The sequence below is a fragment of the Haplochromis burtoni genome, unplaced genomic scaffold (genome assembly GCF_018398535.1).
Source record: "Haplochromis burtoni strain Fernald_Lab_line unplaced genomic scaffold, NCSU_Asbu1 Contig_9, whole genome shotgun sequence".
Classification (NCBI taxonomy): Eukaryota; Metazoa; Chordata; class Actinopteri; order Cichliformes; family Cichlidae; genus Haplochromis; species Haplochromis burtoni.
Window position 1 is genome coordinate 4,256,534 of NW_024582370.1, and position 26,267 is coordinate 4,282,800.

The window sequence follows — 26,267 nt, forward strand, 5'->3', positions numbered from 1 at the left end:
GGGGGTATGGAATATGGAAGGAGTGGAGAGAATGAGAAAACCAGAGGTGGTCTCGAGGTTTAAGGGGAGGTGATGATTTTCTTGGCTGCGTGTGCTCTCAGTCTCCTCCCCTGTGACATAACAGAACAATGTACTCCAAAGGCTTTAAATATCTTTACCCTGACCTCATGTTTCTTGCTACGCTCACACACATATATACACAAGAGCCTGGAAAGCGTGGATGTTAAACTGTCTGCCTTGGATTACTGAAGTATCTTCCCCACCTTTTTATTTTCTCCCCTTGTGGTTTTTCTCCTGTACTCCATTGGCGGTGTCGGTGCAGGTGTCTGTTAGTTCAGTGCAGTGCAGCAGAGCCCCTAATAAAGATGGCTGGGGCCAACAGGATTGTGTCGCAGTCCAGCACCCACCCTGGCAGTCTCTCTAATGTTCTTTCAAACCACTGTGACGGTCAGTTGGGTTTATGTGCAGTCACAATAAATATTTTATAACATGAAATGAAAACAGTATTTTGCCCTTTTCATCCCTCACCTCAGCACTAGTGTCAGTCTCTACCATTTTCTCCCCACACCTTCCCCCCCTGCTGTTTTTTTCCCTTCCCTCTGTGTGTTTTCATTGACTCACCCTGTGGAAAGGCTCTCTTCTCACCTCAGCGCTGCCACTTGCTGGCCAGCTGAAGGATTAAAAGAGATTTGCTGACTTGCATTTTATCAAAGAGCCAGTGGGTGGCAGCACATAAAGGCATAGAAAACTTGATACTGTACATGTGCATCAAAAAGCTTTATAAAGCCCTGGTAGTGTGTTAAATACATAATGGCTCATTAGAGTATTATCATTAAGTGAAGTGAAATCAAGGCAAAGGATTGCTTTGCACAAGGCATAGGTTGAACACTCATCCATTCCCCGCATGGTTCCTCTCACTCCATACTTCCTCCAGCGACGGCCATCCCACTGTTTACTTTATTAAGGCTCTAAATGCCCCACAATCCGTTTTTAATTGACTTGGTCTCTCTGCGTGCGTCTTGGCATCAGCCTGTGTGAGCCATAAACGGTGCATCTGCACGGCTTCGTTCTTTGCCAAAAGGCCAATTTGTGACGTCGTAATCAAACAGAACGATGTCTGTTTATCTTAGCGTGGGATCTTTTTAGTCTCCTGCTCACTCACTTTGTGTCTCTCTGTGTTGCAGAGTAAACGGGACCATCTGCTGATGAATGTGAAATGGTACTACCGCCAGTCAGAGGTGCCTGACTCCGTCTACCAGCACCTGGTGCAGGATCGCAACAATGAGAACGGTGAGGCCGCCGATTGATCGTTTAAACACACCTGCACATGTGCACATGTACAGAACGTGCACGCAAGAGAGTAAATCCATTTAATTTTCTGTGCTGTTCCTCCTCTACAAACACACACACCTGGCTCTGCTCTCCGCGCTGTGTCCCTGGCAGCCGAGCCAATACCGTGGCTCTGTGCTGGTTCCCTGGGTAACACTGCTTCAGGCCAGACAGCAGCACAGTGGAGTGTTAATAACCCGCAGTGTCATGTGGCCCTTCAGTGTACACGCTCTCAACCCAGTCAGTGCCAGTGGACTCATCACACTCTCAGCACATTCACATCTACAGGAACACGAGCCTGCCAGTGATCTGCAGCCACTGAATATCAAATCCTCAGAGAAATTTAACATTGTTGGAGTAATGGGTGTCCTCGCAGCACTCTAGTGCATTGTTTTTAGATTTTTATTAGTATTTTTTAAAAACATATTTTTAATTAATGAAGCCATCAATCATACATGCAAATCTTTGAACGGACTGCAACAGGTAAATGAGTAATTGTTTAGTTATATCACTAAACCAATATCATATCATCCTTTTGGATTCAGAGTCAAAACCAAAGCTAGTTCAAAACAAGTCGCCTCAAGGAGCTTTATACTATAAGGTAAAGACCCTGCAGTATTAGAACACCCAAACATCAGATGACCTCGCCCTGTGAGTAAGCACTAGGTGATGATTGGAAGAAAAAACCTCCCTTTGAATAGGAAGAAACTTCCAGCAGACCAGGCTCAGAGAGGCTCCTCTGCTGCAACCGGTTACGGGGTGACGGGAAAAGGAAAAAGGAGGGCATAGAGAGAAAGGATAAAAAACAAGCCAAAGGAGAGAGAAGGTGAAATTCAGACAGCTTGAAAGTGCTTATCAATACATTTATCAACACAAACTCTTACTGTATGCTCAACTGTTTATCCAAACTTTAAGCAAATTCAACTGGTAAACAAAATGATGAGCTCACGAGTTCAGTTGTCAGCCTTACTGTTTTGAAATGTAATAATTTATAACAGCTTAGTCCTTAGTTGTTCATCTAGAGCAGGGGTGTCAAACTACAGGCCTCGAGGGCCGGTGTCCTGCAGGTTTTAGATCTCACCCTGGGTCAACACACCTGAATCAAGTGATCAGTTCATTACCAGGCCTCAGGAGAACTTCAAGACATGTTGAGGAGGTAATTTAGACATTTAAATCAGCTGTGTTGGTTCAAGGACACATCTAAAACCTGCAGGACACCGGCCCTCGAGGCCTGGAGTTCGACACCTGTGATCTAGAGTGTTTAGCTAGCAACTTAATACATTTGTCTGTTACTATTAGCTAAACATAAGCTACTTATCCATAATGTAAAGTAAATCAGCTATTAGCCATAGTTTTAGCTCCGTATTTCGTCCACGGTTCCACACTATTACTATTCTAATCATTCCCACATTTCTTTGGGGCTTTTTATTTTTTATTGGTTTATTATTTTTACTTAAATTTTTTTTTCAGTTGAAACATGTTCAAACCCACTCAGTAGTTTAAGTGTAATTAAAGAAACTAGCTGACCTATTCTCCATGTACCCCATGGCTATATATATCTGTGTTCTCTGTGTTCTTTGACTGTCAGAATTGAAAATGTCAACTACTCTACTTGGTTTTATTGCAGCAAGAACTCTGTGTCCTATAAACATGGTTGAAGTTAAATTAGTTTTGTAGTTAAGTGTTACTCGGTGTTCTGAACACTTTGTCGTTGCACACAAGTTTAATTGTAGCCTTTTAAATGTGCGTGTTCCCGGAAATGTTTCTCAGCCTGATTATAAACTGCAATTTTCTCTTCAAACTGAGATAAAATAACACACCTCACCTGTTGACACATCCTGTTCACAGTTGGCAGTTCTTGTTAGCCGGAGTGCCCCCAGTGGCTCGGCTTTTCTTTGCCTCACAGTACAATCATCTCTACCTTTACACGCTGTAAAAACAGCCTCCTAACCAAACAAAAAATCCAGATAGGATCAGGGTTGCAGCTAAGTACGGTGTTGTGCCATTTTCTTTTTCTACGATAATACAAGGATTGTGCCACACAGTGCTATACTATCAGCAGTCTGTCCTGGCAGCAGGGACTTGGACTATTAGAATTGATGTCACAAGGCCGGAGCTCACTGGCCACAGCTCAGGTCATTTGTCAAAGACAAGTCCCAACTTCCTCTTGTTGCCAGTGATGCATCGTAACTACCATGGGGGTCATTTCACTCGAGAACTGAACATTATGCTCTCTTCTGAAGGGATAGCATATTACTGGCTTTATTGAATTGAACTATTTATTGAATTATGGCGCAATATTCCACAGAGGTGCTTGTTACTGTGGGTAAACACAGAATTGTGCTGATACTTTTGTGATTTACAGAGCTACTTTATCTCAAATCATTATTTTTGTCACAGATTATGTATATGATGTAGACTGACCACAGGCACTATTCCCTCCTGCAGACTCTGGCCGGGAGCTGGTCATCACAGATCCAGTGGTCAGGAGTCGAGAACTCTTTATCTCGGACTACGTGGACACTTATCATGCTGCTGCTCTCAGGTAAACAAACCCACACACGAGCAAACAAAACTGCACATAAAGACTGGAAGCTTTCTAAACAGTGCTACAGAAAAATGGAATACTTTCAGCACAGGCTTCACAGGTTTTTTTCTACACCGAGATTTCTGCTTCTAGAGCTCTAGTAACATCTAGGCTATTACAGTATTTGAATTTATAACAGTGTCACTGGAACAGCTTTTATTTGTGGATTTTGGTGCCTTTGTATACAAATTACAGAACTGTCATTCAACTTTCGTGGCACCTTCTGCTATGATTTTGTGTTTCTGTCAGCAAGATAAAGATAATCTTATGCCTTTTAATCAGAAATTGGAAAAAAGAAGAAGCAAATATTATACTTTTGCTGACTAATTCAATGGTAAAGCAAACCAGTTCCCTTTTCTTTTAATTGAAACACCGCTATCATAAAACATATGGCGGGTCTGAACCAGACTCAGGATATAATATAGTGTATTTTATTTATCCCTTTGCCTTCTGAGCCGTAAACCTCCATTATCCCCATATTTCTGCCACCTCTCCATGAATAATTATGTTGCTCTGATACCAAATTGCTTTATAGCACTACACACTGAGCTATTTCATTTTTACAATCCTAAAGTGATCATATAGCATGCTTTACTGGTTTTAGCAGGTGCTGCTAAAATAGAGCAGATGTGTAAAGATGCAAAGCCATAACTGAGGCACATACCTTTATGCTGTTGAACATTAAAACACTGATTAAAGCAGCTCTGCATCAATACACACCTGCACAAGCTGCTAGAGAGCAGCCTATAGCGCCTCCTCTGTATATATTTAATGTCTTTGGAAATGCTCGCAGACTTAATAATTTTCTTTGTCTAGAAACAAATACGCTTTGTTCGGTCTTTGTCCCTGCCTCTGTCTCTTCCTCCCTCCTGGCTGACCACCCCTCCCCTCCTTTTCCCTCCTCTTCCCCTTTCCTTTAATCAAAACCATCTGCAAGCGGTAAAGCCATGTCTTCCAGAAACCACAGATTTTAGGGAAAATTAGCTGCAACTTCTCCTACACAGAGCTCCCTTTGATTTGTCTTTTTCTCTGGGCTTTAGATAAACGGGAGGGAATTCCAGTGGGATGCTGTAATGCCGCAGCTCTGAGCTCTCCAAAGACGGCTCTCCTTAGCACCCTTTAATCTTTTCAGGGGGAGGAAGATACTATTTCTCTGCAACGCAGCCCAGCTACATATGGCTGTGATGTCTGTTATTTTGATAGAGCCAGACACCAGGGTGCTGGAAACAGGAAATGGCATCAAGATGTGGTCAGAGCCGTGGCCTCCACGGCTCACTGGGGGGTAAGCGTGTTAGGAGGGGAGACAGGCAGGTTGAATTCCTTTTCCAGATCTCTGCGTCTGCAGCAGATGAGGCAACGCTGACATGTTCAGCTGGTGTTTACGGCTTAAGTAGCCAGAGCCTGATATTTCACCGCAAAAGTCAGCAGGTGCTGACAAGCAGCAGATACCTGCTGTCGCACTTGTCCCCTCCTATAGGCGAACATACCAGAAGCCTCTAATTAGGGCTACTTGTGCTCATGCTGCGGTGTCACTTTGTCATGTTGGTTGTTTTTGTCTAATAAAGCCTGTCTGCTCTCTTGCAGGGGGAAATGCAACATTTCCCATTTCTCTGACATTTTCGCTGCCCGGGAGTTCAAAGCCCGCATGGACTCCTTTTTCTATATCCTTGGATATAACCCAGAGACCAGGTGAGCTTACCAGCACTGATGGTGCACCCGTCTTAATTCTCCCCCAAGCTCTGAAATTCAGTCAGCCCTGCACAACACTGACACCACGTTTATTAAATCAGGACAACATGGAGCCATCAGAAGTTCAGGTTGACATCCTCAGCATTTTTTTTTAACAAACAAAAACTAAAATCTAAAAATATTCATTTTCACATAAGAAAAAGAAAAGCAGCAGGTCTCCGGCAAGCCTGTTAGGATGATTACACAATTATCAATGTAAGTGACAGCTAATGTTCTGCTAACTGATGCCTGTATGAGGCAGCTCATTGTTATGTTGAAACAAAAATAGCCATTCATTATAAAGACACTTTGATGCAGCTAATATCGGATGAGGCATGTTGCTGGGGTTTGCATTAGTGTTAAATAACTTGCTAAATAATACATTCTTAGCAAGCTTACGCATGCAGGAGCTATACAGAGAAGCTATTTTTACCCCACATGAGACCTGAGGTCTCTACTTTCTTTCTTTTTTCTTAAAAAAATGTGTAATGTCTAATGATGACAAAAAAGAATGATCCCGATGTGGTCCAATTATGGGGAATGAGCCAGGGAAACCCCCCATGGTTTGTAATTTTATTGGGAATGTATCGATATTTTTCATGTTGCAGGTCAGGTTTTAAACATTGATCTTTTGCGTTAAAATTATGATTAGAATCAAGATCCTGCACGTTAAGCGTCTGATTAAGGTTTCACTGAAAACATTTTGATATGTCACGGCAGGAGAGGTACGGGTGTTAAATAAGAAAAATAATGTTGATTGAGTTTCCAGATCCTGATCCTTGTGCATCCTGGAAAACTAGAAAACACTCTTTAAAAAAAAAAAAGACAAAATTCACAATATTTATGTAGCTAATTAAAATAAAACATATTTTCATTACACGCAGTTTTGTATGTTCAGATAATAATGCCCTAACTTTATGTTAAGCACATCAACATATGACAAAGCGGAGCCTCTTCTGCTGTTTTTCTTCTGTGCATTAGATTATGTTTTGGAGTTTTCCAATGACAGTTGTCTTGTTCAACCACATAAACACTCCTCACTTCTTCATTCTTTCAATCACCTTCTGGCAGTGCTTATCCACGGGCCTGCTGATATCCAGGTGTGTTTCTCCTTCTGTGCAGAAATGTGGGTTTGCAGAGCCCCTAAGACAAGAGGCAAAACAAATCAACAGATTACACATTATGATTGTGCCACTAGGGGTGCAACAATACTCGTATCGATATTGAACCGTTCGATACAGTGCTTTCGGTTCGGTACGCATATGTATGAACAATACAAAATTTTTTATTTATTTTATCAACTTTCCTTCTGACGATGCTGTCTGCGTTGAGCGCTCAGTGGATCTGCGTTCGACTACTCCGCCTAGGCTGCACTGTCGAGCGCAGATCCACTGAGCGCAGCGCAAGCTAGCAAGACAGAAGCTAAGCTAGTTGCAACATGGCAACTGCCTCAACGCTACCCGAAATTGAACCTCCCCCACTCTCATTCAGATGTGGCCTTTGGAACTATCTTGGTTTTCATGTGAAGCATGACCCTGATGGTAAGCGAGTCATGGACAAAAGTAAAACAGTATGTCGGATGTGCCACGCAGTGCTCAATTGGTGGGAACTAGTGCGTTAGCGCAGTTAGCTTGTTAACGTGTTGACGCCGTCCAGTCCCACGCACGGGGCAATCCGCGGTAACTCGTTAACGGAGATTTGCCGCGTTATGGCGTTAATGTCATTTTAACGAGATTAATGTTTCAAACTTTACCGGAGTCATTTAGACAGCCGTTAGCACATGATTCTTCTTATGGGGACCTGATATGTTTAATATGCTGCTGAGAATATAGCCCAGAAGAAGCATATAGTATAGCTTTTATTTTGGAAAGAGACATTTCTCTGTAATAAACTCTCTTTTCCAAAGATGAGTGATTTCTCGATCAGATAGATTTTTTTTATTTTTTAATTATTTTGTTGTTTCAGCAACATTACATTTAAAAACTGTACTTTTGAGTTAAAATATATATTTATAATTTTAATAAATGACAAATTGAAAGACATAAAAAAAAATTTGTATCGAAAAAAAATATAGAACCGTGACACCAAAGTATCGAACCGAACCGTGAATTTTGTGTATCGTTACACCCCTACTATATACATGTCCACAGAATGGTACCAGGATATCCCCACATGTATTTATGGAGGCCTTGTCTGAATCATAAATATCAAGTCAAAATGTTCTGCTTGCATGACCCCAGTCATATTCAAAATGTTATAATAAGAATATTATCAAAATATTTGTCAAACCGTCTTTCCATATGTTTTCTTAACCGCACATCAGGTTTGCAAGGAGGCTGTCGTAGAACATGAGGGAGGGGGGACACTGCATGCAGTTTTACTAAGTGTCATAACTGAACAGAGCAATGCTTGGAAAGTCGATGCTACATCCTAACGCTAGAGGTGTATAAAATGAAACACCTGGCCACCCAGTCTGCCTTTACAAACACTGTTGAAAGAATGGGTCGTTCTGAAGCGCTGAATGAATTTGAGCATGACGCTCTGACATGATGTCACCACCGAAAGGAGTCAGTATGTGAAATTTCTTCTCTTGGAGATCTTCCACACGTAGCTATAAGCGCTATTATTGCAACGTGTTTCGGAACCAAGAGGAGCTCGGCCGCAAAGTTAGAGTGGAGACCTGAAGCTCATGGTGCGTAAACGTCTCCAACACTCTGCTGACTCAGTAACTACAGAGCTTTAAATCTGAACTGGCATTAACATCAGCACAAAAACTGTGCACCAGGAGCTTCATGGGATCGATTTCTAGCACAGCGCTGTGTTTCAGTAGTGCTATGCAATACGCCAAAGTTTTAGTAAATATAGAGCTAGTATTGCTATTACCAATTCCAATATTGATGGGTATTGTTTAGGTTTTATCCGATATCGCTGCCAAACTGGTACTTTTGAAACGATGCCGGTGCTCAAACGGTGCTCGGACCGGTGCTTAAAGAATGGAGATCACAAACTTTGTCCAAAAACCTCTTATGTTTTTATTTTTAGCAGTCTCTTTTTTTCCTGCAAAATGATAACCAAGTTAGCCTTTTCTGTTGATACAACATACCTCCTTTGGCTGGAACCAGTGCTTAAACAATGGAAAACACAAACTTTGTCCTAAAACCTCTCATGTTTAGCTGTTTTGTTTTTTTTTGTAAAAAGATAACAATGTTAGCCTTTTCTGCAGCTATAGGGCATATATGGTATCACTATCAAATAAGAAGACAGCCGCATGTAACTACGACAATGTTTGCTAGTTCACCTTACATGCATTAATGTAATAACGTGGTTAGCCTACTCAACGTAAATTACACACGAACAACATTAAGCTACTCACGCAGAGAAGAACGGCTGCTGCTGCTACACTGGCAGGGCTAGGGGCCAGGACTCTAATCTTCGGGTTTTTGGGGGATGTTGCTAACTCCGGGTCCGATAACAGGCACCACACCCGCAGTAGATGTGCCCGGTGTGAGGTCTTGCAGCAAGCTATCAAATACGGTGCATTTCTCGGCTTTTAAAAAAACGCAATGCGTCGCCAGGTGTTTCATCAGATTCAAGGTGTTACCTCCTTTGCACAGTATCACCTTAAAGCACTTGTTGCAGGCTGCTGAGTTTGCATCTTTTGCTGTGAAGTACAGCCAGACTTTGACCGCTTCACCTTGGGCATTTTTAATCTGTAGCTCTGCTCTAAAAGAACATACGTATCTGGACCCGCCTACTATCCTTGCAAAGGTAAAGTTATTGGCTAAAATCGAAAGTGTATGACATCTCAAGAAAAAAAACAGCACCGAAATGTGCTTTCAGTCTGGTTACTACCGTTTATGTTAGAACCGGTGTCATAATGGCACCGGATACCGGTACCCATCCCTGTATAGGGGTAGGAGTATGTCATGATTTGAGATGAATCATCATTAATCTGCACATTTTAATGACCACTAAATCACTGCGATTTCACTGTGTACGAAACACACCTTTTGCTCTTCCTGCATTTTGACATTATTTATTTATTTATTGGAGACCTGTAATGTAAACGTGTCCATCTCTAAAGCACTTTGGATCCAGTTCTGTTGTTTAAATGTTCTATAAGCTGTAAATAAAACAGACATGACAGTCAAATCAAAATCGTTCCAACGTTTTTCATAGTTTTTCCAAAAAAACCAAACAATTATTATGAAGCACAATTCAGTGTTCTACATACTGAACTTGGAGGATAGAAACAAAGTATCGATCCTATCGGGCTAATATCAATCAGATACTAATACCAGCGTTGGTATCGACCCGCCCGCCACTATTTTTCTGTTACACTTGAATATTTCAACTTTTTTAATATGTTGGATCTCTTGATCTTCACTTTAACTGATGCATTTTTACGCTGATGCCCTTCAGTATAAATATAACATTTCTTTGGACACGATGAGCTTTGTCATTCATTCAAGTGCACGAGTACAAAATGAGAGAACCCCCCTTGTGTTATTATCACTGGTTGTGCGGGGAATGCCTCACGTGTTGCAGTGACAGCTGTCCTTGTTGTTGGCACTGATGGTTGCCAGCTGGGAACCCCCCTCCATCGGGGCCCCCTGTTCCACTCTCGGTCTTCCGCTCCCTTCCTCCCTCCTCGTTTGGTATTCCGAGCTCGGCGTCTGCAGCATTGCAATTTCACTCTTGTTTATTATGGTGCAGACATACGAGGAGAGATGAATTCCGTATCCCGCATGCGGCTGTGTCTGCCTGCCTCTTAGTGCGTGCGTGTGTGTGTGTGAGGTCGCAGCACATGCTCAGTAGTGTGTGTAGAGGAGCGAGCCGAGCTTGCGACGCTGTACGTGCTGGCTGAGGTCACAGCACAAGCTCAGTGAATACCTCTCCGGGAGCGAATGCGTGGTTCTCCATTTTGAGCACCTAGGAATAGGTGTGAGAGGGGAATTAATTTCAACCAGCGTTACACACACAGTGTCAGCACCCCCACCTTAGGGCTCGATGTCAGAAATGGACGATTTGTTCAGTCCCCGGAGGTAGGTTTGCGATCACATTGTCGCGCTTTCCCCGTGCCATTTATCGGTTGCGAGTGCGCGAGTGTTTGGCTCGTCTTATTTTCATGGAGTCGCATTCCAGCTGTCTGACAGGACTGTGTGATGTGTGTGAGAGCCGTCCGCGCCGCTGTCATTGTGTTAACCGGCTGTGTTTGTGTGTCGGTGGCGGGGGAGAAAAAACCCGAGTGTCGGGAGCCCGAACGCTTCTGTCACCGCAGCCTCGCATACCGTTACGCGTCTGGAGTCGCTCCGCACCTTTTTGTGCATGCGCTTCATTCAAGCTTCCGATAAACGCACATTGTCGGGGTGTTCATCCGCAAGTGTGGGGCTGGTGAACGTGCTGCCGGTGTGGTTATATGGTGTGCGTTAAGACCAGCAGAGGCTTCCCTGGCTCCATTTTGCATCTCCTGTTTACAACCGGGATGATGACATGGCGTATGAAGCAATGCCGGGGAGGGGGTGCAGGCAAAGCTCAGACGGCTGTGCTGCCAGCTGCGATTTACACAAGCCTACCGATCACGATACCAACAACACCAACTTGAGTCTGCTGCTTCTTCTTCTGTTTTTTTTTCTGCTGCGCTACAATTATGTCAGTGTGCCACAGTCTAGCTCAGCGATTGGCTGGAATTGATGGCGGAGGGGGCGGGGCTATCCTTGATTGCACACAAAGTTGCCCAGACTGTCACGTTGTTGTTTTGGGTTTTGATAAGTAAGCCTGTAATTACTTGACAAGATTGTGTGCTAATGCTGAGTTAGAGCAGAACTTGTTGTAACAAGTGGCCATGTTTTCATAGTGTTTACTGTGCTAGGCAACAGGCTTTGAGCTGCTTAATGGGGGTGGGGGGTCATTATTAGTGGGGGAAGTGTTTTATGAATACTCAGCACAGCTGCCCAGATAGTGCTTCATCCATCCATGCCTTCCTTTGTTTGCTATGAATAATTGTATTAAGCTGATGACCAGGATTTCTCAATAAGTATAAAAATCAGCTGCTGGATGCATGATTAAGGAATGCTTGATATATATGCATATATTTCTTTTATCACAGGCATCAGTGCTTGTGTTGCAGGCTTGCTTTTGTTTAAGAGTACCTGCAGTCTTTATGGAAACTCCTCCGAGCCTCCTGCTGCGATCTGTATTCTGCCTCCTCTCTCAGGACCTGCGCAGCATTAAAGCACGGCTGTCTTCAGACACACTGTTCTCATTCTGGAGCACAGGTCCTCATTTGTCATCCTTACTGCCTCCTGCCAAATGTGCCGTGGACCTGGCCCGACTGCACATTGTCAGAAACGCGTTTTGTGAGAACTTTTTTCACTGTGTGCAGGAACACACTCTGTAAATCAAATAATTTTTCTTCCTCTTCTTTTTTTTTTTTTCTCCCTTTGTCATGCAGGCGTTTAGATGTGCAGATGTGGATGGTATATCTGTTCTGCTCTAATAAATCAAAAGGAATGGTTATTGTTTGTTCATTGTTCGCCACTCACAACTGTTTGGGAAGTTTCAGACATATAATGGTGTCTGAAACCCGGCTTTAAGTGGGATTATGAAATTGTTATGAAACCTTTATAGTCTTATCTGGAGTGCTGATGACGCAGAGAACCACCGTATTTCATCTTTATCAGCACTATTCATCACTGTAGCTGCCAGTTTCTGAGTGCTTTATATTTAGTTTGTCTTATTCGCTGAGAGCGTTGGTAATAAAACCAAGTGAAGTATTTCGACATGTTTCGGAGCGGCAGGCGGTGTTTTGGCAGCTGAGGTTCGGGTTTTTGGAGTGTGCTGGTGTGGAGGTTTTTGGCAGATCATAACATCTATGGATGGATGTGGATTAAACCTTTAATCGGACTCTCCTGTCTGAAGGGATCTTTTTAAGAAGGGGAAACGGGCCAAACCTGAGCCCGTCGCAGGGTTTGCGTGGTTTGAGGACTGTAAAGAGGACGGGAGGATTGCGGCCTCTCGAGTTTCCTCCGGTGATGGAGTGCGAGCTTCTCTCAGTGCAAATCACGCTGACAGATTCTGGGCTGCTCTGCGCTCGCTTGTATGAAAATCGGCGCTGTTGCCTAGGCGACCGAGGGGAAAAGGCTTTTCAAAAGGAACATCTTGTCATTTTCTTTAATCCACTGCAGCTGGAGATTCGGTACACTATTATTAAATTGCAGTTGCTATGGCTACCAACATTTGCACCAGCAGCCGTTTTCACCCTGCATATCCAGAGCCAGTTCCCCCTCCACCTCCTCTCCCCCCTTCTCCTTTTTGGGGATTCTGTTTTATTGCTGCATCCACGTTATCATGCCTGCAAATGTGCACTGCTCGGCTCGCTGTGCAGGAGCAGGCGAGCAGGAACCAAATCTGTAAACACTTTGTACTTTTTCCCCGTAAAGACTTCCACATTTGAAAATAAATGAATAAATACAGACCATCCCCACTTGGTCTCTGTTGGATCTAGTCTTGGTCATGAGTGGTTAGATTTTTATTATCGTCAGTTTGTGATTTTTGCCGTTTGAGCAGTTGTTTAGTTAATTAAACAGGATTTGCAGAGCTGACAGATTTCTCACAGCCGGCTTTTGAAATGGTGACGTGTAAATATTTTGTTTCAATCTGCTCTCTTTGTTTCTTCTCAGGCGACTAAACAGCACACAGGGGGAAATCCGAGTGGGACCCAGTCACCAAGTAAGTCATTGCTCAGCACACACATTAATGTTCGAACCGCAGGGCTTCACCTGAATAAGAGACTAATAATTGCATTATTCGATCTCTGGGTGGGAATTATGTGTTTAGTTTTGAGATACTAGGGTTTTTTTTGTTCATCTGTTTATTTTATGTGAACATACACACACTCTCAGATTGAGCGTCTGATATCCGGCTCAGTCGTTGCAGCGATTATCATATTTCTGTTCACCGACTTTGTGGCTAGATTCAGAAAAGTCTCGTGTTCAGTACTGCGTCACAGACGTAAGTAGTGGTTTCCAGCAAAAACCCAGAGTTACAGTTTTTGCAATAAATACAGCACAGGCAGCAAATGTAACCAAGCTTTGAGAATTTACTGTTTAATTACTTCAGGAGATCCGGATTTTAGAGAGCACTAGTGTAACAGTCTGTGCCCTTGTTTTGCAGAATCATTGTGATTTATGCATGTGTATTATTTGACAGATTAAAGCTGTATTTTACTGTGTGGTCATTAATGACCGGCCTGCACTTAGTAGGACTCACAGCACCAGTTATTGTTAATTTTACAAATTTTCTTGAAGCAAACATCACGCGGTTATAAATCTTTACATGTTGCCTGGGAACATCGGAATGAAATTACTGATTGGATTAAGTTTGCATGATTGTTCACAGTAATGTTTGCGCCTGCTGGTTTTAGTTGTGCTGAAACTCTGCAAAGTTGTGTGTGTGTTACCCTCCCTTTAATGTCAGGTATCTTTACATAATCCCGTCTTAAACTAACACCTTCAGAGTATTTATAATCCGGTGTCATATATACTGTGTATTAAACTATTGTGACAGTAGCTTCCTGCCGTCCCACCACTCAGGAACACACAGTGAAAAGTTGATGACAGGCGGCTGAAAGAGGATATTTTCTTCAAGCCTGTGTGCTATTTGTAGTGTGACACCATCTGTCTCTCTCCTCCTCCGTGGACCTAATTAGGCCAAGCTCCCGGAGCTGCAGCCTTTCCCCTCCCCTGGTGGCCAGGCCGTAACCGAGAATGAGGAGCTGGTCTGGATGCCAGGGGTCAATGACTGTGACCTTCTCATGTACCTCAGAGCTGCAAGGTGAGCCCAGAGACACACAGGGCCTCAGACTTGGCAGTTATGCAAGGTCTAAAGCTGTTGGAGGTTTTTCACACACACACAAAAAAGGGGGGAAAAGTGATTTTTAAATTGACCTCTGACCTACAAATATGAATAAAATACTCTTTGTCAGTGAAAGTAAATGTCATGATCATGTCTCTCTGTCCAGGATCAATTCCAGGATGGGAATTGCTGAAGTTGGTATTTTATTGCTTTTTATTAGTGTTGCCCTCTGATCACATTCGGTATCTTGGGATGCAATCGGTCATCAGAGCTCGATGGGATGTTGTTCCAGTTCCAGTTCCAGTGATGTGTGTTGACAGGTTTCTGTGTCAGAGGCCACAGTGTAATTAATCACCATGCCACCATGCCAGACAGCATTGCACAACTTCCACTGAAGTTTATGTTTAGCCTTACCTCAATTACACTCGGGTCCATAATATTTTGGCCAGTGAGGTAATGATCATAATTGCTGCCGTGAACGCAGGTGTTGTCATAAAAATCAGTACATAACAGAACAAACTTTGATAACAACACCAGTGTTTACCTTTTTGCGTGATTCAAGAATTTCAACAACAATATTTTGTTAATGATTTATAAACTATGACGTGCGAGTAAAATTTTCCAAAGCTGTTCATGTTTTCTACAAATGAGGTGCAGCGCGCCCACGAGCACGCCGCAGGTGCCAGCAGTAACTTTTGTGAGTTACGATCTATTTACGGTTTCTGTTTTAACATTTTTTAAATGTCAGTGATACTTTTTACTTGGATAAATGAAGGGAACTATATAGAAAAGTCATTTTGCCACAAACTGCAGCTTCGCCTTACTGTTCTTTCTGGCTCAATGTGACTTTTTTTATTATTCATGAGAGATGTGTTTGACAAATTACACTCCAACAAGTCATTTATTTAGTTTAAATTCCCACAATCATTTGTTGGAAAATACCAGAAATCAGTTTTTCGCAGGCGATTGCTTTTTGGCACGATACCGGCAGCGTGCCACCCACAGCAGGTTACACAAATGAAGAGGTGCACGACAAGCTGAAACTACAGCAAAATGCATCTCACTTCAGCAGCACTGATTTATTCAGTAGATCTACTGTTTAACTCTCCTTTTTTCTTTTTTTTGAATATCTTTATTATTTCCTAACAAATGAGGCAGACATAATATCTGAATTCGATTCAAAGTGTTGAAATTATGTTTTGTAGCCTTTCACTATAATTTTAAATGTGAAGCCCAGTGAGATAGAAGTCCTGAAAGACCACAGAAGACAACTAAACTGCATGATGATTAAATTATTTCCATGGTTACAAAAAACAACTTTGTAAGATGTAACCGAGTCAAGAGCTGAAGTAGGTTGGCTTATCGTCAGTCTACAGTCTAGAGACGTCTTCGTGAATGCACATAGAGTTTAGAATAAGGTGCAAACCACCGGCTACACTCAAGAACAGGGAGATCACATCAGACAAGCGTTTTATTTAATACTGGGTTAGTTTGTCCACTTAAATTTTATACATGGCCCCCTATTATGAATATGCGACTTTATGAAAATGGTCATAATTTTTGAAGGGTTAATGAAATACTTTTGTTAAACTGCTTGAATTAAAGCTGAAAGTCTGCACTTGAATCACATGTTTGTTTGACTCTAAAACTTAATCATATAATTGCAGATATGCACATAAATGGACTGCGCGATCATGTTTGTTCAGTCAGGTGACCTCTGTGTTTCAATATTGAGGTAGTGTGCAGGCTGTTTATTCAACATTATGTGGGTAGCCACGTTTGAATGGCAGGAACTGTTTCCAGGTGTCCTCTGCTTATGTTTGTGTGGGAATGATTAGCTAGATTTGTGGCCTTTCCTTTAAAAACGTTACATCATCTGTGTCGCGTCCACAGGAGCATGGCTGCCTTCGCAGGGATGTGTGATGGAGGCTCAACAGAAGATGGGTGTCTAGCAGCGTCTCGAGATGACACTACATTAAACGCACTTAACACTGTAAGTAGCCTTGCAGCAAGCCTTAATACTGCGAGCCGAGCGTGCATCACAGAAAATGAACCGAGTTAACGATGAATCGCAGAGATTTGTACGGTGCGTTCAGCTGTGATTTCACTGTGCAGTGATTTGCAGTGATAAGTCCTTTTCAGCAAACCCGTCCTCAGGAGCCGGCAGTGCATTAGGCATAACGCGAGGTTTGTCCGTCGGATTGATAATGAAGACTGGAGGAATTGAGAGCAAGAAAGAGATTATAATCACCATAAACAGGGCATCTATATTCCAAATCTATAAACTGGAAAATTAACATAGCGGGCAGGTCACTGTCTCTTGACCTTACTCTCCATTTGCAATTCCAATGAGTGATGCTTGTTTATTCTCAGAGGAAGAGCTCCAGCGCTGTCTGCTTCGCCCAGCCGAATGTGACACAAAGCTTAAAAGAAGCACGGCAATTGATTTTGTCACTGTTATTGTTGTTATATCTAGGCTGGGGTCTTGGGTCTTTAGTGTGTGACATCCCTCTCATTTATAGTAACAGCTTCAGTCACACCTGGATGTAAAATCTTTTTGCGTTGCTTTCTGAGCTCATTAAAAGGTGTGGATGCTACTCAGGTGCCCTTAGTGAGACTGGAAAGAAAGTTGGCACCCTTATAAATGTTTTCTTTAAAAAGCTATGTTTGTTTGCTTTCTCATTTATTTGTTGTTGTTGTTTTTTCTTCCCCTCTAGCTTCACGAGAGCAGCTACGACGCCGGCAAGGCTCTGCAGCGTCTGGTGAAAAAGCCGGTACCCAAACTGATAGAGAAGTGCTGGTCTGAGGATGAAGTGGTAAGAGAGCCATTCTTTTATGTTGTCACGCATTAGCAAACGCGTGCTGATCTAAAAATAACACGGGCTGCATAAATATTAGTTGGTTTCCACAGCGAGCTGCTGTTTTTGTCATTTCATTTCACTCTGTGCGCCTCTTGTTCGTCTGCCGTTTGACTTCAGAGGGAGCTGTTGAGACTCTTGGCCTGGCCTCACAAAACATCAGTAAAAACACTTGTCAGTTTCCAGCTCCTCCAAGGCTCAAGAGCAGCTGCATCCTGTTTATCACCCACAGAATAAATCTTTAGCATAGAAGCCTGGAAAAGGGGGAGAAGAGGGGAAAAAAAGGGGGGCTGGTAACGTTTGCCTCCATTTCAATTTCGATGTGAATTTCAGCACAGCTGTTGAAGGGCTGGGATCAGAAAATGGCAGCCCTTCTCCCTGATCAAACACTGCATCATGAGTGGGAAGGAGGGGAATGAAAGCGCCAAATTAGACCGTGTCAGAACGACTGAGCGCGCCGGCTTTGGCCTTGATGCGTTATGACACACTGCGCTGCATGTTTGTATACTCGGGCTCTTTTAAAGATAACACTGCTGAAGGATCTGACTGTAGATCTTAGAAACAAACACCCGCCTCTCTCGCTGAATGGCTGCTGTTAGTCGTTCCTCCTCCTCAATGAATCAGCCTTTCCTCTCGGTGATATTGTTTTCGTAATCCTGACGCTTGGCAGACTTTGATTCCAGCTCGTATCCAGTGGAAATGAATGGGCGTCGTTTGTCTTGTAATCAAACACGACGGACGCGTTTAAATTAAACCCTCGGCCCACGGCAGGGCCGCGGCGGATCACAACAAATTAAGTGAGCCCTCCTTTTTTGTGGACTACTTATGAGTTTGCCTTTTATTTGTGCGTTCGTATTTACACTTGCCGATGGCAGGCACAGCTGTGCAAAGGTAATCAGAGCGAGGGACGGGGCGCGGTGATGGGAGGCTTTATTGCCACACTCGACCACAGCGGGGTCGACCACAGACCACTTGTCAAAGAAACGCTGTCTCGGCAGCAGGAGACTCAGACACTAAAACAAGCTCACAGCAAATCATTTGGGCAATTTGAATAGACCGAATATTCCATTACAGTCACATCCATTATTATATACATATATGTGTGTCTGATTGTGTTATTTTGCTGTTCCACTGGGAGATGATGTGCTGAAACCGTCACCCCGCTGCTCTCTGTGTTCTGCTCCATTCACTCATTCATTTATACGGATTCATCTCACCGTGCTGACGGCGTTATGTAACAAGAGCCGAGGAGCTGTTGGGGAGTCCGGTACGCAGCGTCTGCCATGTTCTGTCCCGAGAGCGTTTTGTGTCTGCGGGTGGAGGCAGTCAGCAGGATTTCACCTGCAACACAGCGTCTGCCGCCCGGGGGGGAAGCAGCATCTTGACTCTTGGCCAAGGACACGGCTTCCACTGATCTGATCACCACTTGTGCCTTTTCAGCCCTGCAGCCTTGAGGGACAGGTGTAAATGCAGCTCCAACCTTGACGTACTCGCAGAAACCAGCCCTGCTGCTCTTCATTTATTCATCATCACCCCCGTCGCTCTTCTGCCTCCTCCACCTCCTCCCTCTTGTATCTCGTCGCCTCCAGGACTGGCTTCATTATCCCTGCCTGTTCTTTTCTCACCCCAGCCATTCTCTTAGAGATGTGAATAAAAGTGACAGCAGGGACCGCTGAAATGACAGAATCAGCCTGTCTGCGGGGTCACTTGCCACCTTCCCTTCCTCCCTCTTTGACTCACATCTCCTGTCCTCCGTGTGATTACGGCTGCTGCAGCAGCATATACTCCTGGACCTCGTCTCAACCTTCTAAACTTTGAGTGAAATGCGAATAATCTCCCCCCCCACACGCGCACACACACATTCAAACGACAGGACCGCTGCCACAGTCATATGTTTGGCGTTTCATTACAGCTCTGGACGAAGTGACAACATCTCAAAGCAGAGTGTCGTTTGATTTTTATTGTCCTCTCGCAGGAAGAGAAAATTATTTCACTCCAGAAAGATTTGTGACAGTCAATCCCCGAACAATCCTTCACCGTGACATTATTAGTGCAACTGTCAGACACCGGAAATCCATCACCTTGACGCCAGCGCCAACCAAAACCCTTTGACGTGTGACTAAGGCGATGTCTGCAGATTACGCCCAAGAAAAATCTCGCGTGTTTATAAAATAAAATATGTTCTGATTATTATCATTTTATTTGATCGAAAGAGGTAACATTGAGCTGATTTTAGTTAAAGTTATTCATTTAGATCCACTGTGTGTCTGTAGAATTCAAAGGAAATCCAGTTGTTTTATCAGTAAATTGATTCCTCTGCACCTTCTGGCCCTTCAGACTTTGCTGAAGGTCATCATAATGAAATGTGGCTTCACCCGAGGCTGCTGTCATTCCTTCTAGTAAATAAGCGGTGCTAATAATGCGCCGGCCAACAGGAGGTGCCCTATAAACAATCAGAAGCAGCAGCCGTGCCGTGTGTGTCGCCACGTCACAGATAGCGAGGCTGATCTACGACTGCTGCAGGGCGGGAGGTCTATTCCTCAGCCAGCTGCACTCTGTTGCGGCTTATCTCCGGCTGTTTCTTGGGCTGATGGATGACTGGAGCAGGGCCTCCGACAGCAACGAGGTGGGGAGGGGGGGAACGAGGGAGAAGAGCAGAGTAGCAGCCCCCCAGTGGTAGAATACAAACCTGCAGAGCCGAGCTGACACCCAGCAGACGGATAAAATGCAACACACCTCCCTGTTTCCCGTGCCGCAGGCTATGTTTAATGTCAACAGCAAAATTTATTCCCTTTATTGTGCCAGCAGTGTGTTTCTTTTATTTAGGAGACGGTTGTTGTTTGATAACTAAATAGCAGGCAGGATGGGTGTGTGCTGGAATTTCCTGCCACCTTTTGTGTCACTGCAAGCAAAAGAAAGCAGTGGATGTTGCTTTGCTTTGCAGAGGATCAGGATACTTTCACATTTGCTGTTTTAAAAAAATAAATAAATTGAGGGCGGGGTGACTTTTAGGTCTTTTACAGAAAAGTTAAGGCTTATAAAATATACTTTATGGTTGTAATTGCGGGACAACAGTGCAAATGTTAGCATATCTACATAGATTGTGCTTTCTGTGAGGTGTCTGTACAAAGAGGATGTGGGTAGTCTCTTGTCTGTCAGTGCGGTTCCCCCTATTCAAGACTGTTGTGATTTCCTTTCTGCTCACCAGGCCCAATGTAACGGGCTGATGTTTCATAACAGACGTGTGTGTGTGTGTGTGTGTGTGTGTGTGTGTGTGTGTGTGTGTGTGTGTGTGTGTTTCTTTGCTTTTTGTTTTTGGCTAGCTGACTGATTGCCCTCAGCCCTCTGGGTTTATTCGCAGCAGGCTCGGAAAGGTCAGCTTTTAACAACAAGTCAAGTATAATGACTCCATATTGAGTGGAAGTAGCTTTGTTTGCTGCTGTGCTGCTCTTGCGTCAGTGTTTTTATGGAATGACATTTAGCAGGAATTATGTCCTCTGTGTGTGTGTGTGTGTCTGAGTCTGAGCCTGTCTTTGTGATATTATCTTTGCGCCCATGTTTGCATTTATCTTAACCAGTTTTACTGCTTCGAACAATCATCTCTCAAGCAGGAAGTGCCTGCACGCAACAAAGGGCTATTTAATGCCTTTTTTCCTTTCTTTTCTCCTCCTTTTCTTTCTTATTTTACGTCTCCTCTCTGGGCTTACAATAGTGCACTGTTGGACTCGGGGCGGAAACTCGGGGCGGGTAAAAAGCGCCAGCGCTCTGGAACACGCTCAGAGAGAGACGCCTGTTGTTTCTGCACAGCGGATGGCTATTTGGTAGCGCTTCCACCACCCAGCTGCCCCCCTCTCCCCTTCTTGCTCACTCACTCACTCCCTCTCTCTCTCTCTCTCTCCCCCCCCCCCTTGCTCAGCTTGCTCTGCCTCTCCAAGCCCCTCCTCTGCTGCTGTGTTGCCTAGCAACCAAGGGCTGGAGCAATCGGAGCAGGGGCAGAGCGATTCGGGGAGCAGATTGGCAGATGATTTATTAGCTGGGCTGGAGAGCAGTGAGCCCAGGCAGCTGAAATGGAGCCTTAAACTGGAGCCGACATGTAGAGAAGGGAGGAGGGAGCCAGCGAGAGAAAGAAAACGAGAGGGAGGGAGAGCACGCATGCAGCTCCTCTGTGGAGATGAACGGGCGCACTGAGTAAATAGTACAGTTGGGGGGGAAACATAATTAAGGTGACATAATTAGGACAGATGCAGGCTGCACGGGCAGGTCTAATTGATTTTTGACGTAGAAGCTCTGCAGGCTCAGGTAAAGCTGAGACATGGAAATTTATCCTCAGCACCACCTCACCCCTCATCCACCTTATCATCTGGTCTACCTCAGGTTCAGGTTTATTAAATATTTGTGAATCCTCGGGTAGTTTTCCTCTTGTTTTTCCCCCGCAAACATTTGTGAAGCTAATACTTCAGCTGGTTATTTACTCAGTTTTGTCAGCGCCTGTCAAACAAACCCTGAAATAGGCCTTCCACTGGTGCTCTGTTGCTCTCTAGACTGCTTTTGAGTGACAGTGTAAATAGTAATCTGCCCCTTAACCCCCTTGAGTGGTCGGAAATTTATTTATTTTTTTCCCCGTTGCATGTGGTGCTGGTGTTAGAGACGGCTCCATCTACTGGCTAATCAGCCGCTACACCTTCAAGCTGATGAATGCAAATTAGCTGCTGTCTCATGACACTTACAGGACAGGCCGTTTTGTTAAGCTGTCAGCTGAGCGCGACTAGCTTTTTGATCAGGCCCTCTTGTGTTTGCTTGTTTAGTCTGGTTTAATTTCGACCTGTGCCTTCTTTCTTTATGTTTTTGTCTGCACAATAACAAAGCAGAGCTGGAAAATTTGAGAATATCAAGTTTGCTTGTGTTAAGGACGTAAGTATAGTAATTCACAAAGCTCTCTCTCGCCTGTAATTTTCCCTGAAAGACAGTTGTGCTTCGCAGCAGGCTGCGTTACTTCTGTAAATTTGGCTTTTGTTCCCCCACCAAAATGAGGTATGTAAACAATCTGTGGTTGCATAACATACTGTACATGGCATGGAAAATGAACTCCGGACAACACAGGAGAGGCTCCATATCTGGTTTTCCCGCCCACTTGTGTCCTTTCCACCGTGTCCAAGACCTTTCTCCACACAAATTGTGTCAGCCTGGCTCCCCTCTCAGGCGGGCAGCTAGTTTTGCCTCTGTGCAGGCTCACTCCATGCTGTAGTTTCCTCACAAGGAAATAGAAACCTGTGTAGTTTCAGTCGCAAGCATTGGCTTAGGTTTTTCTGTGTGTGTGTGTGTGTGTGTGTGTGTGTGTGTGTGTGTGTGTGTGTGTGTGTGTGTGTGTGTGTGTGTGTGTGTGTGTGTGTGTGTGTGTGTGTGTGTTTGTGTGTGTGTGTGTGAGGGGTGGGTAGAGAAGTAAAGCTTGCCCATTCAGTGCTAGAGGCTGAAATGAAAGCTGTGCCTAACACTAACATGAAGCACAGGACTCCACTTCGGGTTTTCCATCCTGCTGCAAACCAGAGGCTCTCTTGCAGAAAGATCACATGTAAAGCCTTCCCCTTTGTAGTGGAAGAGCAGAGAGTGACAAGCTATTTCTTTCTTGTTAAAAAAAAAAACATAAGAAGAACGACGTCCTGTCGGAGACATTGTGGATTTACCCCCCTTTAATTTTCCCTTTACCTGTGGGTGGACGTAGAGATTTGTGCTGTGCTCCCCGAGGACTTTTCTCTGCTTTTCTTTTTTTTTGCTGGAGTTACTTGGTGGAAACGGTTGGCTGAGATCACTGTGGAACGGGGCTCGCCTCTGGAGCAAGAAAGTAAATCTGTTGGTTGTCTGCTTCGCTGGTTATGAATGTTTTTCAGCCGTCGCTTTTTATGGCTCGCAGTCTGTGGCTCTTAAAGGAGAAGAAATATATGTAGGTTGCTCTGATTTTTGGGGGCTTTCCGACATTGTTTTTTTTTTTGTTTTTTTTTTGTGCTCACATTGAGGTAAGGGCTCTCGTTGACGTTCAGTTTATTTTTAATGTCAGATTAAATCCAGTGTCACAAAGTAGCCTTCTCTGTCATCGTGTAGTTCACCTCACTTGGAAAGAATTCTTTTTTTTTGGACATTTAAATTTTTCTGGGGTTTGTTAGATTGCCAAAATATAACGACAGAATTAGAAACGGAGTGCCACGCACAGAGAGGCATCTTCAAGTTTAGCTTTTGACTTTGAACTTTCACTTGGGAGATTAACAACACGTTTGGCGTGTCTGCTGTTGTGTTTGTTTTCACATTAGATCGTGTTTGTCTAACTGTATGTTCTGCGCTCGTGAAACGACGAGCTTAATCTCAGCGTCTCTCCCTGCCTTGCCTGTCATTTCCTCTCTGGTTTTGCCCTGACATGGCTGTGTTTGCTCCGGAGTTTAAACGGCTGTAGAGGTTTATAAAAAACACAGCAAACCTCAGACGACCGCAGAGTAGCGAAATGAAAACAATGTTCTTTGTCGTGGTGTTAAGCAGAAAACTTTATTCTGTGGTACTTTAGCTGACTTAACATATACTCACTGCTCTCTTTTTTTTTCTTTCCCTCTCCCCCCCCTCTTTCTCTCGTTCTCTCTCTCTTCCTCTGTGCAAAAAAATTGCAGAAGCGCTTCATTAAAGGGTTGAGACAGTTCGGCAAAAACTTCTTCAGGATCCGGAAAGAGCTGCTGCCCAACAAAGAGACGGTAAGCTCGTTTATTTCTCTCTGTGCCACTGATACAAAAACAGAGAAACTGAAGCATTTGCAGTTTCCTTGTAAGTTACAGAAAGCAAGTTTTAGTTTAATGCTATGAGGCCTTATTGTTAAGAAGCGCTGCTTGCCAACAACTCTAGCGTAGTATTATCACATCAGGCTCAGGGGAAAATAATAATATTAATATTAAAAATACTTGTTTGCACCTGAGTGTAAACCTGAGCTTAAATGTACTTCCCAGGCAAGTTACACACTCAACATTAATTAGCACCCTCTGTTAGCAAGTAGTAAACAAGTAGTGCAGATGTGATTTGAACCACTGTGTTTACAGCATATGTCAGCTCTGTGGAGCAGCCTGCTTTATCTCATGTTTGTGCTACAGTGCTTTATTATTAGCACTTGGGATTTTTCCTTTCCTTCTCTTGGTCTTTCAGCCATTTTCAGAGCAAACTAAAGGGCAATGCGATGTCTTCCACTAGGATTACAAAGCAATAAACGTGACTGTTTGAACATCAACAAAGTTGCATTTGTGTCTGGCCTGGTAGAGAGAATCGAAGGCCATAACTTTGATTACTGTCATTTAATCAAACCTAAGCCAGTATTTTTTTTTTATCTTATAAATTCAGAGATTTGTCTCCTTCTTAGCTGATTGGAGAGGAAAATGTTTGTACACTCCAAACGTTTGCAACTGGAGATTATTGTGCCTGCGGTTAGAGGTAGCTTCCTGTTGGTTGTATCGTATGCCTCCTTCAAACAAAAGCTTTGTCACTGACTGCCAAAGTTGTTTTGTACCTCTCGCACTTTGTAAATGTGTTATTTATGCACATAAGCAGAGGGAATTTCCTCCTGTCAGCGGCTCCCTGCTCTTCGTGCGGGTGTGTGTTGTAATCGTTATTGAACGTCCGTGTGACCCGTGCCACAGTACAAACAGGTCAGATTCAGGCCTGGCAATGATTAACAGCAGCTCACCTCGTTCAGTGTGAACTTTGTGTTGGAAACAAAACACAGAAGCCACACTGTTTTTGTGCTTTTACTTCTTTAGATATAAAACCTCTTAAAGGGCTCGACCTGCATTTTTATTTTGCCTGTAATTGGCTGCAGAGCGAACAGGTTCATGTTGCTTCAAAGCCTTTAGGCTCGGCTGTTAAATAATTCTTAGATATACATTTTGATTCATGAAACAGTGCAGACTTTGCTGTTTCTGCGAGGCTGCTCCTGCTGGAAGTGTGCCGATATAGTGCTGACACAGACATCAAAGGAAAATCAAAGGTGTTTGTCATACTTTTCATCTGCTTCATTTCCTCGCCTGCTCCGAGGTGAGGGTACGTCAGCCCTCCTTTTCTAAAACCCGCAACATATCCTGTAATATTTTTACACCCCAACTCTTTAGTGTCGTCTCCTTTTGTGCTACTTTTTTTTTTTCATTCTTTATTCCTCAAAACCAATTTGAGCCTCTTGAATAAGAGATTAAAGTGTATGAATACTGTTTCCTCGCAGAGGGTTTCTTCAATTATTTTTACTGGTTTTGAAATATATGACTAGTCCAGTTGATTGGCTATAAAGGAGGTATTAATGCACTTCAACCTGGAGGGGGGAGTCTACTTGGCAGGAGAGGTAATAGACCTCCTCCAGGATATGGGCCTGCCACCACCACAGAGCAGAGAAAGATTAATTTTTCCCCCTGCAAATGGAAAATAAACTGGCCTTTAAATATGAAAAGATGACTGGGAGAGCACGGAGAGGGTAGTAGCGACCTATGAAAAAAGGGAGTAAAATGGGCATTGGCTCAAAAGAGCCAGTAAAGTCTGTGTTTTCACACAAGGAGAAAAAAACAAGTCTTTGCTTATGACTGAGCTTGTTTTTGTGCTGCTTGGCTGATCGGAGCAAGTGCCAGCTAATACCCGGAGGAAAGTGCCCATTTATTTTCTCCCTCCTCATTCCCAAATCCCAGATCTCCAGAACATGAGAACAAGAATATCTCTAGATATTTTAGGTGTGGGAAATAACAGAGATTTTTCCCATTATCTCCAGTCTCTCTCACACACACACACTATTCCAGTTGCATGAAAGAAGATGTATGAGTCCTGAGCGGAGCGCACAGCACAAAGCCCAGAGGTCCGGTACCGCGCGCCCGGCCCTCACTGCTCCTCCCGCTAGCTCCTATTAGCCG

General features: G+C 43.8%; 1 protein-coding gene across 7 annotated transcripts in view; it reads left to right on the forward strand.

The window, feature by feature from the left end:
- The window catches only part of rerea (arginine-glutamic acid dipeptide (RE) repeats a), a 138,729-nt gene that overhangs the window by 97,486 nt on the left and 14,976 nt on the right, over nt 1-26,267 (forward strand). For 6 of the 7 annotated variants that reach the window (XM_005914929.3, XM_042228427.1, XM_042228422.1 and 3 more), the window contains 8 exons: nt 1,185-1,290; nt 3,778-3,874; nt 5,501-5,605; nt 13,327-13,375; nt 14,355-14,479; nt 16,394-16,493; nt 17,218-17,316; nt 24,009-24,089. In XM_005914929.3, the coding sequence (XP_005914991.1) occupies nt 1,185-1,290; nt 3,778-3,874; nt 5,501-5,605; nt 13,327-13,375; nt 14,355-14,479; nt 16,394-16,493; nt 17,218-17,316; nt 24,009-24,089 (762 nt within the window). Of the gene's footprint in view, nt 1-1,184; nt 1,291-3,777; nt 3,875-5,500; nt 5,606-9,308; nt 10,690-13,326; nt 13,376-14,354; nt 14,480-16,393; nt 16,494-17,217; nt 17,317-24,008; nt 24,090-26,267 lie in introns of those variants that run through there. The other variant, XM_005914931.3, reaches the window with a different exon arrangement.